A 16,660-nucleotide genomic window follows, 5' to 3' on the forward strand; every position below is an offset into this window, starting at 1 on the left:
GGTTAGTGAGAACAATGGCATAATGTGTTACCCTATTCCTGATAGTGCATTCATGTTTCCATTTTAATAGTGATTTTTTTGAAGTGTTAAGTCAGAAATTTGATGTAAAAATGGCAAGTTCATATAGGACACATTTTTTGAAGCTTTATTTATTTATTTGAAAGGCAGAGTTACAGAGAGGCAGAGGCAGAGAGAGAAAGAGAGACAGAGAGAGACTTCCATCCTCTGGCTCACTTCCCAAATGGCTGCAATGGCCAGAGCTGAGCTGATCTGAAGCCAGGAGCCAGGAGCTTCTTGGGAGTCTCCCTTGTGGGTGCAGGAGCCCAAGCACTTGGGCCATCTTCCACTGCTTTCCCAGGCCATAGCAGAGATTTCGATTGGAAGAGGAGTAGCTGGGACTTGAAGCAGCAACTCATTTGGGATGCCAGTTCTGCAGGCGACAGCTTTATCTCCTATGCCACAGCAGCAGGCCCGGGACACATTTTTTGAGAGTTGGGCCTATAAGTGGATATTAGTAACATATGCCTCCTTGTCAGCACTAAATCTGTCTAATATCTCTCTTCATGTATAAATTCCAATGTGAAAAAATGTTTTGACCTGAAATATTTATTTTATACATTGCTGATAGCATGTATACCATCAAATCTTTGTTCTTTCCAGGGCCTGCATATCTGATATCTGAAGCTTCAAGATAGTTCTCAGAGGTTTTGTGCTCATACAGAAAGTTCGAGAAAGAATTAGATAGCTCAAAGTAGACTTCTGAAAATTGGGCTTTTATGTTGTTTTTTTTTATATATATATATAAAAAGCTTTGTTTATTTGAAAGACAGAGAGAGAGAGAGAGAATCTTCCATCTGCTAGTTTACTCTCCGAATGGCCACAGCACTTAGATCCAGACCAGGTTAAATATCCAGGAGCCAGAAACGCCATCTGGGTCTCCCCCATGGATGGTAGGGCCCTATGTACTTTGGCCATGTTCTATTGTCTTCCCAGGTGCATTAGAAGGAAGCTGGACTGGAAAGATATTGCAGGAACTCCAACTAGAACTCTGATATAGGATGCTGGTGTCAAGTGGCAGCCTAACCCATTGCACCATCACACCAGCCCTGGCTTTTCATGTTTTGAAACATCAAAAGCAGATATTATAAATAAACAAATCAAGAATAAAGTGAGAAAATCCCACTTTCCTGTTTTCTCTCCACATTGATGAACTTAGTTCAAGTCATTTCAATCCAAAACTACAAAAAGTAAAGGAGTTAAAAGAAAGAGATAAAAAGAAAAAGAAATGGCACTGTGAAGAGATACATAGAATATGAGTTTGCAACAAGCTCTTCTATTATTAATCTCATCCAAAATAATTTCTATAGACTCTGGCAATATGATGGAAATACTAATGCAAAAATTTTAAGATTTATTTATTTGAAAGGCAAGATGACAGAGAAATAGAGGACACACACAAATAGAGGGAAAGAGGAAGAGAGAGAAATTACATCCCCTGGTTCATCAAATGCCTACAAAAGCAGAAGCTGCTCTAGACCAAAGCCAGGAGGCAGGAACTCTAAGTCTTCCACAAATGCAGCAGAATTCCAAGTACTTAGTTATCATCTGTGTGCCCCAAGTACATTAGCAGAGAGCTATATTGGAAGTGGAAGTGGGACTCAATCCCAGGCACTCATGCATGTTACACAGACTTCCCAAGTAGCAGCTTAACCCACTTCACCTGCGCCTCCACACACTCCTCTGCACCCTGATATCTTTAGGTGAATTATATAGCCTTGTGCTAAGGACATTGGATTCTCTATACAGTTTCCTATGTTCATTCTAATCCAATCATTCAGTGAGTGAGCTTGGTCAAATTATTTAATATTTAATCACTTTATGTTTGTTTCCCTATCTGTGAAGTAGAAAAATGATAGTAATCAATGCTGAGGAACTACTATTAGAATAAACACAGATATAATAGTTATTATATTTAATTTAGATAAAAGCGCCTACGAGGGCAGGTGTTGTAGGGGCAACAGATTATGCCAGTGCATGGAATGCCTTCATCCCATAATTGGAGTGCTTATTTCCAGCCCTTGCTATTCCTGCTTCTGATCCAGGTTCTTTCTAACGCACCTAGGATATAGCTGATGATGGCTCCAGTACTTGAGTTCATATGAGAGATCTGGATGTGAGAGATCTGGATGGAGTTCTTGTATTTTAGGTTCAGTCTGGCCTAGCCTTGGCTATTGTAGGCATTTGGGGTGTGAATTGGTGAATGGAAGATATTGCTCCCTCCTCTCCCTCTCCCCTCTCCGTGTGTGTGTGTGTGTGTGTGTGTGTCTTTCCCTCTGCCTTTTTTTTTTTTTTTTTTTTTTTTTTTTTTGACAGGCAGAGTGGACAGTGATAGAGAGAGACAGAGAGAAAGGTCTTCCTTTGCCGTTGGTTCACCCTCCAATGGCCGCCGCGGCCGGCGCGCTGCGGCCGGCGCACCGCACCGATCCGATGGCAGGAGCCAGGAGCCAGGTGCTTTTCCTGGTCTCCCATGGGGTGCAGGGCCCAAGCACCTGGGCCATCCTCCACTGCACTCCCTGGCCACAGCAGAGGGCTGGCCTGGAAGAGGGGCAACCGGGACAGAATCCGGCGCCCCGACCGGGACTAGAACCCGGTGTGCCGGCGCCGCTAGGCGGAGGATTAGCCTAGTGAGCCGCGGCGCCGGCCTCCCTCTGCCTTTTAAACAAACCTAAAAAGCACCTAGGACAGGAGCTGGCATAACTAAATGCTAATTAGGTGACTGGTGTGACCTTATGGCTATTGTTGCTATTACTATTGCTACTAATACAAGCTTAGGGACTAGAAGATCCAACAATCTAAGGCAGAGGAAATGGCAGTATCTGAACTTCTCAACATTTTTAAAAACACCAGTGTAACATGCCAATACTTTTGACTTGTAACAATGAATCATTTGGCTTAAAATACACATTTTACAAAACACATCCTCTACAACCTTTCACTACCCACAGAAAATCAAGTGCTCTAAGTCATCTTGTTTATACAAATGCTACAGAGTGATTCGATAAACATTGTAATTAAATGTCCTAATCCAGAAGTCTTTCCTTTTGTTTCAGGGCTAATGGAGGTGATCAGTCTTCCTTACAAAAAAGCTTGTGACTGTCTTCTGAAAACATAATTTGGTGGAACTCCCTTCAACATTATTACTAATTTTAGCCCCTGGGTTGCAGATGCTCTCCTTTTGCCTTTGTGGTTATTAATAGAACTTTCCTGTGTGCACTGAACAGTGATGGTTCATTTTTTTGAGTTTACTTTTGTGTCATCTCTTTATTGACTAAATTAGCCACCAGAGCACCCTGTAGCAAGTTAGGCATTAATGCAAGGCACAACGCTAGAGACTTATGATCTATAAGTAGGAGTCAAACATAGTTTTATGATCATTTGTCTTCTATTTCAAAAAGCATTCTGAATTGCAAAAGTAATGACACTATAGAATATTTGTAAAAAAAAAAAAAAAAGAAATCTCTCATAGTCTTTCCACCACCGCTGCTATTTTTTTTTGGTATATTTATTTCAGTAATTCTTCTTAGGTTATTTTCAACATATTTTTATAAGCATGTAATTTTTTAATATTTTTATATAATGCTAAATATTTTCCATATTACTACATTACCTTTTGGAAACATCATTTTAAAAAGATGGAATACAGGTTTTTTTTACTCATTCTATTATTAAACATTTAATTTTCTTATGTTAAGGTTGTTATTTAAATGATACAGTGGCAAACTTTTAATGAATATGTCAATTGCCATAGTTTGGATTTTATTCTTGGAAGAGATTTTCTAAATATTGTCCTTTTTAGCTAGGATATCATTGAAACATACAGCCACACCACATTCTGAGGAAAATAGCTTTCAAAAATGTGAAACATAACTTTGTAACACATAGTCACTAGCTTATATTAAAAATATAGTCTATTCATCAAATTCTTAAACTTCTTCTTATCTGAATTTCACCTCCAGTCAGACATATCCTCTCCTTGGCCTCTGCATATGTAATTCTGGAAACATTTTCATCTTCCTAGCACCCTATACCTTTATGATAGCACTGATGTCAGCTATAATTAAATGCTCATTTGTATAAAAGTTAATGTCTGACTCTAACTCTTTCTATAGACAACAAGCTCCATGGGGGCTAGAATCTCGTGTACCTTGTGATTTTTATATCCAAGTATCTGGCACATAGCAGGCAGCCTTGATTGCTAATTGATTTTATAATTTAAAACTATTTTTAGGAAGTATGGTTTTAAATCATTATTTTGACTTTAATATCTCATAGAAGAAAGTTTATGAAGTTAAAACTAAATAGGCCTGGGTCTGACTCTCACTTGCCATCTATTGTCTATGTGATACTGGGAAAATTATTTAACTTTTTGGGAACTTAAATTGATCTTTTGTAAAGGAAGTATAATGCTTGTCCCATCATACAATTATGAGGTTCAAATAAAATCATCTATGCAAAGCTTTTTTCATAGCTTCTAGAAATTAGAGGGAATTCCATAATTACTTATTTAATAAATGAAAAATACTTGATAATCTTTCATTCTCTTTCAAAAATGTTATTAATAGTTGTACATATTTGTGGGGGACATAGTGTGATTCATGTATACAACATGCACCGACCAAATCAGGGTGATCAATATTTTTCCTTCTTTGACATTACTTTATCTTTTTATCTGGTTTGTTTGCTTTCTTCCCACTGCCATTATCTCAGTCAATAAACAGAATTCAAGCACACCCAAGTGCCAGCAAGGTTGGTTTCCTCCAAGGCCTCTCTCCTTGGTCTTCAGATGTCCACCCTATTGCTGGGTCCTCACATAGTCTTTTCTTTGTGTGTCCAAATTTCCTCTTATAAGTAGAGCAGCCAGACTGGATTGACAGTACCCCTACCCCACCTTGCCATCAAACGTTATCTCATTTAACCCTTATCTCTTTAAAGGCTCTATGTCTCACAGTCACATTTAGAGTTTCTGAAGGTTAAAGCTTCAACATGTGAACTGGGGGAATGGTGGAAGAACAGCTCAGCCACAACACTCAGTGATCTAACTTCAGAGAAAGGAGGAACATTTCTGTTATCACCCTCAAAGTCTGTTTTCATAACTGAAAATAACATTCTACCAGATGCACTTCATGCATTTAATTTAAAACTGCAAAATATTTGGAAGAAATAAAATTAGCCTCCTCCTAGTCACCTTTATGTGAAGTTCTAATGAATTGTGAAGATGCTAGGTTTCTGTGTAATAGAGAGAAGACAGACACAATGTGGTGGTGAGTGAAAGCAGAACTGGCCTGGATGCAAACTGGACTGCGACTAGCAATAAGGATTTATTTATAGACCCTATTTTACATCCCTTCACTCACTTTTGAAAGCCTTGAAGGCAGAGTATTAATAATGATAGATATTTAGTGGGAAATAAGAACTCTTTTGACTACAACAGAGAACTATGACAATAGAATGTTTTCACAAGTGAATGTCTTTGTTTTCAGGAGTGTATATATTCTTCTTCATTTGATATTATTAAATAATAGTAACATTTATATGCCAAACACCTTATAATATCAAGAGTTGTATTATTCATAAATGTGCTGAGCTAACTTAATGTGGTTAGTTCTACAAAAATCTAGTAAGAATAGTGTTCAGAGCAATTACTATGTTAATTTCCACAGATATAAGGAAGTGTTTCTTCCACTAAGATCAGTTTCTAGCAATATCTATTTTTTAAAAGATTTATTTTATTTATTTGAAAGACAGAGTTACATAGAGAGGTAGAGACAGAGAGGTCTTGTATCCGCTGGTTCACTCCCCAGATGGCCACAATAGCTGGAGCTGCATCGATCCAAAGCCAGGAGCCAGGAGCTTCTTCCAGGTCTCCCACATGTGTGCAGGGGCCCAAGGACTTGGGCCATCTTCCGCTGCTTTCTCAGGTCATGGCAGAGAGCTGGATCAGAAGAGGAGCAGCCAGGACTAGAGCCAGTGCCCATATGGGATGCCAGAGCTTCAGGCCAGGGCTTTAATCCGCTGCGCCACAGTGCCGGCCCCAGCAATATCTCTACTTAGCATGTCTAATACTATAAAGTATGTAGCTGAGGCACATAAGACATCTAACAAAATTGAGATGAATGAATGAATAATTTATTGATATTTTATACGAGCGGAAATCATTTGCTCAAAAGTTCCCAATGGAATGGCAGATATTCCTTTACCTTGAGTAAAATTATCTAATCATATACAAAGTGCCAATAGTGGTATTACATTAAACTCATAAAGAATTCATAGCAGGTTCCAATGCCATGGTGCAATAGGTTAATCCTCCACCTGTGGCACTAGCATCTAGTCCCGGCTGCTCCTCTTCTGATCCAGCTCTCTGCTATGGTTTGGGAAAGCAGTAAAAGAAGGCCCAAGTGTTTGGGCCCCTGAACCCATGTAGGAGACATGGAAGAAACTCCTGCTTCCTGGTTTTGGATTGGCTCAGCTCCTGCCATTGTGGCCATTTGGGGTGCGAACCAACAGATGGAAGAACCTTCTCTTTGCCTCTCCCTCTCACTGTCTGTAACTCTACCTCTCAAATAAATAAAATTTAAAAAAAATTATGGCATTATGTTCAGCACATGAGATAAGTTTGAATGGTAGAAAAGAGATCACAGCATGTATTAGAAAAGACATTTCATTTTTCATCATAATTCATTTGATTAATGGTAAATTATAACTCATTGACTTGTTCTATAAAACATATTATTAAAAAAAGCTTCACAGGATTTCAGTAAATATAAAGTGAAATATTCTGAGAAACCTTGAAAAGAAAAAATAACTATTTTCTCTGAAATTAAATTTTAGGGGCTGACGTTGTGGCGCAAAAGGTTAAGCCTACAACATACGCATTCCATATGAGCACCAGTTCGTGTTCTGGCTGCTCCAATTCCATTCCAGTTCCCTGGCAATGCACCTGGGAAAAGCAGTGGAATATGGCCCAAGTGTTTGGTCCCTTCCACACATAGGAGATTGAGACGGAGTTCCAGGCTCCTGGCTTTGGCCTGGCCCTGCACCAGCTGTTGTGGCCATTGTGGGGAGTCATCCCGCAGATGGAAAATCTCTCTCTGTCTTTCCCTCTCTATCTCTCCCTCTTTCTCTGTGACTCTGCCTCTCAAGTAAATAAATCTTAAAAAAAAAGCTTTAGTAGAGGCTGAACCCATATTAACTAATATTTTTAGAAACTGAAATTTCTAGTAACTAGATCAATGGTTCACAAGTTTTTAGAGCTATGTATTTCTAAGTACTCTGTCAAGAATATACTTGCTTTTATTTTAAATATATTCACTTACAATGGGCTATAAGAATAAGATAATCCAGTGAAGTTGTTGAAGGAATATTTTATTATGAATGCTTTCTTAGAAAACTAACTCTGTTGCCTATTTAAAGTGCTTTTCACTGATGTTGTGTGTATCAGTAGATAAGAAGCAGTTATTTAAAGAAATTAGATCAGTGAAATGAAGAGCTGGTTTTTTGAAAAAATAAACAAAATTGATACACCACTGGAAAAACTAACCAAAAAAAAAAAAGTGAAGAACACCAAATCAGTAGAATCAGAGATGAAAAAGGAAATGAACAACAAATATCAATCAAGAAACCACAAATACCTGCTTAACACTCTCCCTCTAGTAATTTGATAACCCTATAAATTGCTGCTTTCTCATAGCTATTTGACAAGAAGGTAGGAGTGATTATTATTTAAGGTTTATGAGTTTAAAAGATAGTTATAGCAAAGGAAAACAATAGCTGAAAGTAGATATGAAGAATAAATAAATATTGATGACAGGTACTTAACAAATATGTACTGGTATCTCCTAATATCCAAGCTCTCTGAAAGATGAAGAGATACTAATTCCGTCCACAAAAATGTTTGTAACTCATTAAGGTTGTGAGAGCAAAATAGGTAATCAGTAAACCATTATACTGGTGGATACTACTGCTACTGGGATAGGACTTGAACAACCAGAATACTTCATTCTATTTTTTGCCATTTCTTAGAATCAGAACAACCAAGAAAAAAATCCCCACAAACTCATTACTTATTGCAAACCTGACATAGTCAACTTGATCATCTGATATGTAATATATAAAACATAGATGTATATATTCTCAAAACAAAATAGATTATCTTGACACTTAGTCTTGGCAAAATGAAAGGAAAGCATATATCTTCAAATATAATATATAATGTAGACATTATATATTACCATGTTAAATGATTAGGATGCTAGAGGTGTTAGGAAAAGCACTTAGGAAACCAAAGCCATTATTTATTTCATTGGTGAGCTATGAATTTAAGAAAATTGATTACAGGAGGCTGAAGCATAATAATAATATCGGAAACATGGATCCTAAACAAGATGACATTTTCTAATACCTAACACCTGAGCAAAATATATAGCATTATAGACATATTCAGTTTATAAAGATCACAGTCTCAGATACAGCACTCTTAGCTATTACAATTTCTATGAGCTTTTCTAATAAAACCTATGAAAGCATGAGGCTAGCAACATTTGAAGTAGAGAATTTCTGGTGGGCATTAGTATTATTGACTCTTAGAAACTGACTAGTGTGAAAATGTCACAGTGACAGGAAAAAGAAAGCCACTTCATAAACTGGGTTTTGTGTAAAAATATGATACGATACAACATGATAAAAATAAATGTTATAGCAAAAACTTATCTACTTTCTTTAATGCATGTAACTAAAATACACTAATATATCCATTATATGCATAATGAGGAAGATTGATTTTGCTTCTCTGGAGAACCAGTAAGGACCTGGTCAAATTCACATACACAATGTGAGTTGCACTGGAACCAGGCAATCATGCAGTGAAAACAGAAATGAAGAACCGGAGAAGTAAGAGTGTCTGGTCAGCAGCACCTTTCCAGGAGACTGTTACTCTGTTTCTGTTACTCTCATCTAGGGTACCAGACACCACCATACTTCACTGCCCGTGAGGGAAGTCTTTTGTCCCTCTATCTCCCTAATTTAGGTTGAACAGGAAACAAGCAATGGAATACAGTGATCCACACATATTTATGCTCAGTCTTTAAATAATTAGGCTTCAGACATCCTTACTGATCCAAGTAAAACTTACACTTGAGAGAGTCACTTTTTAAAGAGAGATAGAAACATGGAAAAAGTCAGACCTATGACTCTCTTGATCATGACTGGCAGGGATCGAGGATACATAAAGCTGTTTTCATTCTCAAATCATCTTCTGTGCATTGTTCTACTCACCTCCACTATTTTTTTGGCTCCTGGGATGTTGCAATCTTATGTTTACCCACTCTCTCCCCATTCTCTATTCATTTTCTCTATTTCCATACATGCAAATTGCTCTTCACGCACATCTCAATTGCTCTTCTCGTGACATTGCCATTTCCAGCAGGCATCTTCTTTTCCACTTTCTTTGACATCAGAATTATCCATGCCTAATTTCTCTATTTCTTTACCATTTATTCCCTTATTAATTTTTTTGCAAACTGGCCTATCATGCTGCCTCTTCTAGGTTATCAAACACCATTTCTTAAAGTTAACTGAACTTTTTTGAAATCCTTTCCCCCTTCAGTTTGATTCCCACACCAATGACATCTCTAGAGACTTGTTGATACATTCTTGCATCTTCCCTCCTACACCCAGACATTATCCATGGTTCCTTCCTTTCCTGGTATTTCTTTCTTACAGTTTTATCCCTCAGTTGCAATTTTTTCATTATTTTACCTTCAAGTTGTGAACATTTTCTGGGACTCAATCCTTGCTTCTCCAATCGCTTTCTTTCTAGAATAAAGGGTCTTAAACTGTGTTTTTAAGTCTGAAGTACATAAGAAGCCAAAGAAAAGTAAGCAATTGGCTCTGTGCCACTACTTCAAACAGAGCAGTTCTGTTTTAACCTGTTTTATTTGTTCCACATCATTTCTTTTGTAGGGCTTATTTGTATTTATCAGTGTACTGAAAATTACATCAGCTTTCATTTCATTTCTTATTTCACTACTACCTATATGATTTTGGATAAATATTGCCAAGCATTAACAAACCTTTTACATTCAAGTCTGTGCATAACATTTGTCTAACAGCACATTCCTAATAACCCCAGCTGGTCTTTTTCTTCTGTATTACTTCCTCTAGGAATCTTTGTCTGAACTCCAAATCTGGATGAGGTGCTCTTTTGTTTATCTGCATTCCCAACTCAACTGGAAGCTCATTAAGGAAAGAATATCACTTATCATGATTTTGCTAGTACCCAGGATACAATATGCATGAAAATCCAACATGAGATAATTATATATTTTAGCTAGGATACCAAATTCAGTGACACTCTCTTTTCAAGTAAAGATAGTTGAAATCGGCAGATATCAGGTATCCCTGGGTCTGAAAAAACTACTGTCCTATCTGCTGGCTTTCTGAGGGTCTCTAACATATACATTCTTTCTTTAACACTGTTCACAACATTCTCACTATTTGCTTTTATTGAGAGTTATTTTGTGTTTCTTTTTCTTGTTCAAAAATAAGGGTACTCTGTTAAAAACTATTTCTAAAGACCAAGAATATGTCAAAATACTAATAAGCATGTTATAGTTACATCATTCTTAGTGAAATTGTAATACTGGGGATGGTGGTGTGGTGCAGCACATTAAGCCATCAATCGCAATTCCAGCAACCCAATTCAGAGTGTCAGTTCATGTTCTGGCTGCTCTGCTTCTGATCCAGCTCCTTGCTAATGGATCTAGGAAGCAGCAGGAGATAGCCCAAGTGCTTGGGCCTCTGCCACTCATGTGGGAGACCAAGATAGAGTTCCTGGATCCTGGTTTCAGCTTGGCCCCTTGTATTTCAAATAATTAAATCTTTTCAAGATTTCATTGATTTGGAAGGCAGAGTTACAGAGAGAAATGAGACAGAGATAGGATAGAGATAGAGATAGAGATAGAGATAGAGATAGAGATAGAGGTAGAGATAGAGATAGAGATAGAGAGATCTTCCATCTGCTGAGTCACTCCCCAAATGGCCACAATGGCCAGGGCTGGGCCAAGTTGAAGCCAGGAGTCAAGAGCCAGGAGCTTCATCCAGGTCTCCCACATGGTTGCAGGGGCCCAGGCAGTTGGGCCATCTTCTGCTGTTTCCAAGATCTATTAGCAGGGAGCTGGGTCAGAAGTGGAGAGCTAGGACTCAAATTGGTGGCCATATGGGATGCCAGTGTTGGGGGTGGGCTTTACCTGTTTCACCAAATGCCAACCCCAAATAAATAAAACTTTAGAAAAACCTAAAATGTTGGACTATTTTGTGTGATTTCAATAATATCATATTCTAGTAGTAAATAATATTAAAAAATTTCAAAGGGTTTAAGGCCATATCTAAGCCATTTATAGCAAAAACTTTGGAGGTTGATGCAGAGGTTTTAACCATTTCATAAAGAGCATATTGCTCCAACTATTGGTTATATAAAAATCTACACATATTTTAAAATGCTAAAAATTAAATAAAAGAGTCATTTACAGGCCACATATACTCAGTAGACACAGCCTTAAAGGAATTCCAAACTTTCTAAAACTAGAGAATGCAATAAGTCAAATTTCATTTTTACTCCTGCATTATAATACCCCCAATAAGTAATACCTGAATGTAATACCTTTATGTTTTTATCATACTGTTAAACATCAAGCTAATACTACTTAGACCCAAAGTGTTTCTTTTACTTTGCTGCTGTAAATTTGAAATCCTATGTTTTCAGTAGTATATTCTTTATAGTCAATTGAAATAATCTAAACAATGATAGATTTTCCAAAAGCAAAATCTATGTATATTAAAATTGCCTTGGTTAATTACCTACTTATTGTAGGGAAAATTTGGCATATAATGTAACTGTAAAGATATTCTTTGCAGTGATGTTTTAATGAGAACTCAAGTATCAGATAAGTGGCTAATTAGAAGACTTTTAAAATTCTGCTTAATTTTGTAAGTCCGGGATTTAGGTCATGAGTCAGAGTAAGGCACATTTTGCACTCAATAATTTCATATTCCCTGTAACAATAGCAATATTTGTGAAAAGAAAAGCCCCATAACCAACAGGAGAAATAGTACTTACGAATATTGAGTCAGCAGTTCCAAATCATTATGCATGTTGACTGGGTATGCTTCACTAAGTTCAAACAATTTCTCCAGAGCCTCATAAATGAAAATAATGCAAATAAGGGAAGCAAAAGCTTCTTCAGTAAACCGGGTGATATAGCAGACAAGAGAACTTGCATCAGTGGCTACAAGTATGATACACAGTGTTGCTGTCCACAGTCCAATACTAGCTCTTAAAGATAGGTATGACAGCCCATATTCCCTAGGAAGACAAAAAAGAAAGAACAGTGGAAAGAAGCAATTTAACAGTGTACCAGTATTATAAATAAATGGGGATAAGGCTAATTCAGGAAGTAGAGATAAATAAACTTCACATCCCATTAATATGGAAACTCAAGGTTTGTCTAAAGGAAACTAAGGAGACAAACCTAAAAGAGGTTTCTCAGTGCTTAGAATTGAATTTTATATTTTATAAATATTATAAAACAATACACATACTCTTTATTTCTTCTCTTCTATGGGGAGAAATAAAGGACAAAGTGAATCATATCAGCCACTCCAGAAATCCTAGAAGTGATGCTGGGAGAAGCACAAATACAGTGAAGAAAAGGGCTTGGTGGCGCTGTGAAGTAGTAAGCTAAGCCTCCACCTATGGTGCTAGCATTCCATATGCCAGTTGACTCCCTGCTGTTCCACTTCCAAACTAGCTCTCTGATGTGGCCTGGGAAAGCAGTGGAAGATGGCTTGAATCTTTGGGCCCCTTTACCCGCTTGGGAGACCTGGAAGAAGCTCCTGGCTCCTGACTTTAGATTGGCCCAGCTCCAGCTGTTGTGATCATTTGGGGAGTCAATCTGCAGATAGAAGATCTTTCTGTCTCTCCTTCACTGTCTGTAACTCTGTCTCTCAAGTAAAAAAATAAATATTTAAGAAAAGAAAAGGGCCAGGGCCAAGAGTACATAATACTTACTTGCAAAATTTAAACAAAATCTTTTCAAACACCAAAACTGGTCCTGTACTTCCCAATATGGTAAGTGGCTGTCCGCCAAAGAGGGAATAGGCAATGCCGGTCATGGATGCTCCAAAGAGAGATTCGATTGCACTCTGTGTAGAGATATAAATGGTTTCATTGCCTAAGATGTACTGGCAGCCATTCTAACAAGGAGGGAAAAATACAAAAATATGTGCTTTCCCTTTCACTATGAAAAACATAGCAATTACGGGCAGGACATAGGATAGAAGGATGAGAAAAGGGGCTGACAGTAGGCAGAAAATTAATGATAGTGATGGAGAGGTGTCCTCTCTACCTTCCTATCTCTCTTTTCTGTTGGCTTACCAAAAGTTTAAATTGATTCAGGATTAGAAATATGGTCCAGATAAATGGAAAATGGATCTATTGAGAGGCATGAACCACAGCCTAAATTAGCCTACAATTAAAGGGCAAAGGGCAGAGAATTGGATGAGAACTTTGTGTAAGACACAGAAGTAGTTCTTCTGAGATATTACCATCCCAAATTATCAATTCCACTAGCCATACAGGAAATTCATAAAAAGATTATCTGCCAGATCATACATCAAATCTCTTCTCATTAAAGGAACCCAAAATTAAATGCCTACTTATCTATGAATCTCAACAATGATTAAGCTTCAAAGTTCAGAGAAAACAAAATACATACTATACGACCTTCAGTTGCCTCTCCCAGCAGTCCTCCAAATGTGATGACAGGAGACATACATGCGCAGTAGAGAAATAGGAAAGATGCTAAGCACTGCAGGCTGAAAGCATCTCTGAAGTCACTCCAGAAGTATGGAGCTTTTCTTTTGATATCTAAAATAAGTCCCCCAAAAATCCTAAGACAGGGGGAAAACACAACAGTGAAATCCAATATAAAAAACACACAAATAAAAATGCTGTTTGTTTTGTTTCCAGATCACAGTATGTTTTCCATCAGCAGAGGTAAGACCACAGTAACCCCCTACACTATATTGTCATGGTCTATAGGGATGGTTTTGTATTACTCTTACCTCAATTCCTAACTCAATATTGGATCAACAACTTAAAAATTCCAGGTTCGCTCAAACAAGATCAAGGCTGTTCACCAATCAAAATTAGAATAATGAGATTCAAGGATTACTTTAATCGCTGTGCCAATTCCATATCAACCTCCTGTGCTCAAGCCTAGTACCCTTAATCACTGGCAGTTTTTTCTAATTGTTTGCATTCCATCTACATGAGCGCATGGATAACAGTAATACTCAGTAAAGACAGATAGGTTCCAAAGTTATTTTCATATTTATGAAAGTAGGAGGCAACTTTATAATAATAATTGAACTAAATACATGTAATTTGGATCTACTATTGTCTAGGCATAGCCCAACATCTATCTTCACAATGCAAGTGTGATCATTCTTGGTATAAATTCACTTATTCAAAATATATCCAAGAGCACATTGAAACATTTAAAAGAGAATTTTAGTGAGGGGAGTAATAAATTGTGAAATGATGCTTAAAATCTGAGGACTAAATTGTTTTTACTTATAGTAATGAGAGAATGATTAAAGAAGCATTCTTGGGGCCAGTGCTGTGGCGTAGTGGGTAAAGCCACTGCCTACAGCAACAGCATCCCATATGAGCACCGGTTCAATTCTCAACAGCTCCACTTCTGATCCAGCTCTCTGCTATGGTCTGGGAAAGCAGTAGAAGATGGCCCAAGTGCTTGGGCCCCTGCACCCATGTGGGAGAACTGAAAGAAGCTCCTGCTCCTGACTTCGGATCGGTGCAGCTCTGGCCTTTGCAGCCAATTGGGGAATGAACCAGCGGATGGAAGAGCCCTCTCTCTCTTTGCCTCTCCTTCTTTCTCTGTGTAACTCTTTCAAATAAATAAATAAATCTTTTTTAAAAAAAGAAGCATTCTCATCATTTGTACATTGAGTAGCAACATGTGGCAGTCTTTGAATTCCCTCCAAAATGATTGTTCTCTTGAGAAATAAATTCTGGTTGGCCTTGAAAAATGTGTATATTCAGTACAGCTGAAAATGCTGACTGCTACTTCAATTTTCCTTATGCAATGTAGATATAATAGCTGCATAACAGTAATTCCCTTACTATTACAGAGTTTTAGAATCACTGGATTTTCCTGGTGATTGCTTCCATCAGAGAGCTATGGAGCAGGAGAGGATTGAGAAGAATGAAATTCCAATTGAGAAACAAAGATATAGGCCTTTGAAACTCAGAAGAGCTTGCAGATAACTGTGAAATTTATACACAAAAAGATCACTGTAGGTTCTCTACCTATGCACAGTAAAACAATTGTAATGTGTATAATTGTAATTTTGAGGGTCACTTCTCAATAATTTGTTAACTTGTCACAGTCACAATTCAAAACAGATTAACTCTACTAGTATATTTATGCATTGATTTATGATTTATATCCCACATAATCCCCAAAATAATTTGAAGCGGTTATGAACTATTAATTAGTATTTAATATTTATAGTCTTGACATAAATTTAGATTAGACCATTGCTTTCTAAATAATTATTTATTAGAGCATACATTAGTCTAAATAGCTGTTATATGACTGTGTAAGAAATGTGCTTTTAGCAGTAAAAATCTAAATCTGGAAGTGGGAGTTCATTACAGAGAACAGTGCAAGAGCAGCCCAGATGTACATCAGGAACTCCAGGAGAGAAGATGAGTAATGGATACTTCAAGTCATGTCAGCAACAGAATCTGTGGAAGAACTCTGGAGAAGCGAAGATACCGGATATTGGTGACCTGGGAGGATTTAGGCAGCAGTAAGGAAAAGTGAACTTCGAAAAAAATCTAAGCTATGTGGCATGTTACACCCGAGAGAGAGAGAGAGAGAGAGAGAGAGAGAGAGAGAGAGGGAGAGGAAAAGGGAGAGGGGGAGAGAGAGAGAGAGAGAGAGAGAGAGAGAGAGATACCACCAAAAATAAAAAGACAGAATTTAAAGGTATGGAAGCAAACAGAATGAGTAACAAAGCTTCCAGTAAAGGGAAAAGGAAAATATTATTTGAACCACCTCAAATTTTATATAAAGACTGAGGAAGATGCTAAAGGACGCTTCCTCAGAGACAAAGCATAGTTAAAGGGAAAGAACACAGGAGAATTAAAAAGCACAAGGTTGTCAGCAACTGGAAAGTCAGCATAGAGGACACATTGCAAGCAGTACAGGAAGTAGCCTTGGTGGGAGGGGAGCATCTGTCCTAAAAAGGCTTTGCAACTGCTTTCAATTATGAGGCTGTACACAAACACTCTCTGAAGAGAGACCCACCCAAGGGTTTCTTGATTTTCTGCTCACACATTGCTTGGAGAGAGACAAGCTGTCAAGAAACCATAAAGAACCATTTTAAGAAATAAATTGAAGCTTTCATCTCTTCAAAGATGTGTGATTAGAAAAATAAATCATATAGCTCTTTCAAACCACAGCCACAAAAATAAAAAAATACCAATATATACATCCTACTTGCATTTAATGAGATA

At 37.5% G+C, this 16,660-nt stretch overlaps 1 protein-coding gene across 13 annotated transcripts in view; it reads right to left on the bottom strand.

Annotated features, from left to right (window-relative positions):
- The window catches only part of SLC4A10 (solute carrier family 4 member 10), a 329,775-nt gene that overhangs the window by 52,090 nt on the left and 261,025 nt on the right, over positions 1-16,660 (bottom strand). For all 13 annotated transcript variants that reach the window (XM_017342639.4, XM_070069865.2, XM_051848038.3 and 10 more), the window contains 3 exon segments: positions 13,830-14,004; positions 13,124-13,257; positions 12,173-12,418 (listed from right to left, as the gene is read on the bottom strand). In XM_017342639.4, coding sequence (XP_017198128.1) covers positions 12,173-12,418; positions 13,124-13,257; positions 13,830-14,004 — 555 coding nt within the window.

This window comes from Oryctolagus cuniculus, chromosome 3 (genome assembly GCF_051225735.1).
Source record: "Oryctolagus cuniculus isolate XC-2025 breed Fujian yellow rabbit chromosome 3, ASM5122573v1, whole genome shotgun sequence".
Lineage (NCBI taxonomy): Eukaryota > Metazoa > Chordata > Mammalia > Lagomorpha > Leporidae > Oryctolagus > Oryctolagus cuniculus.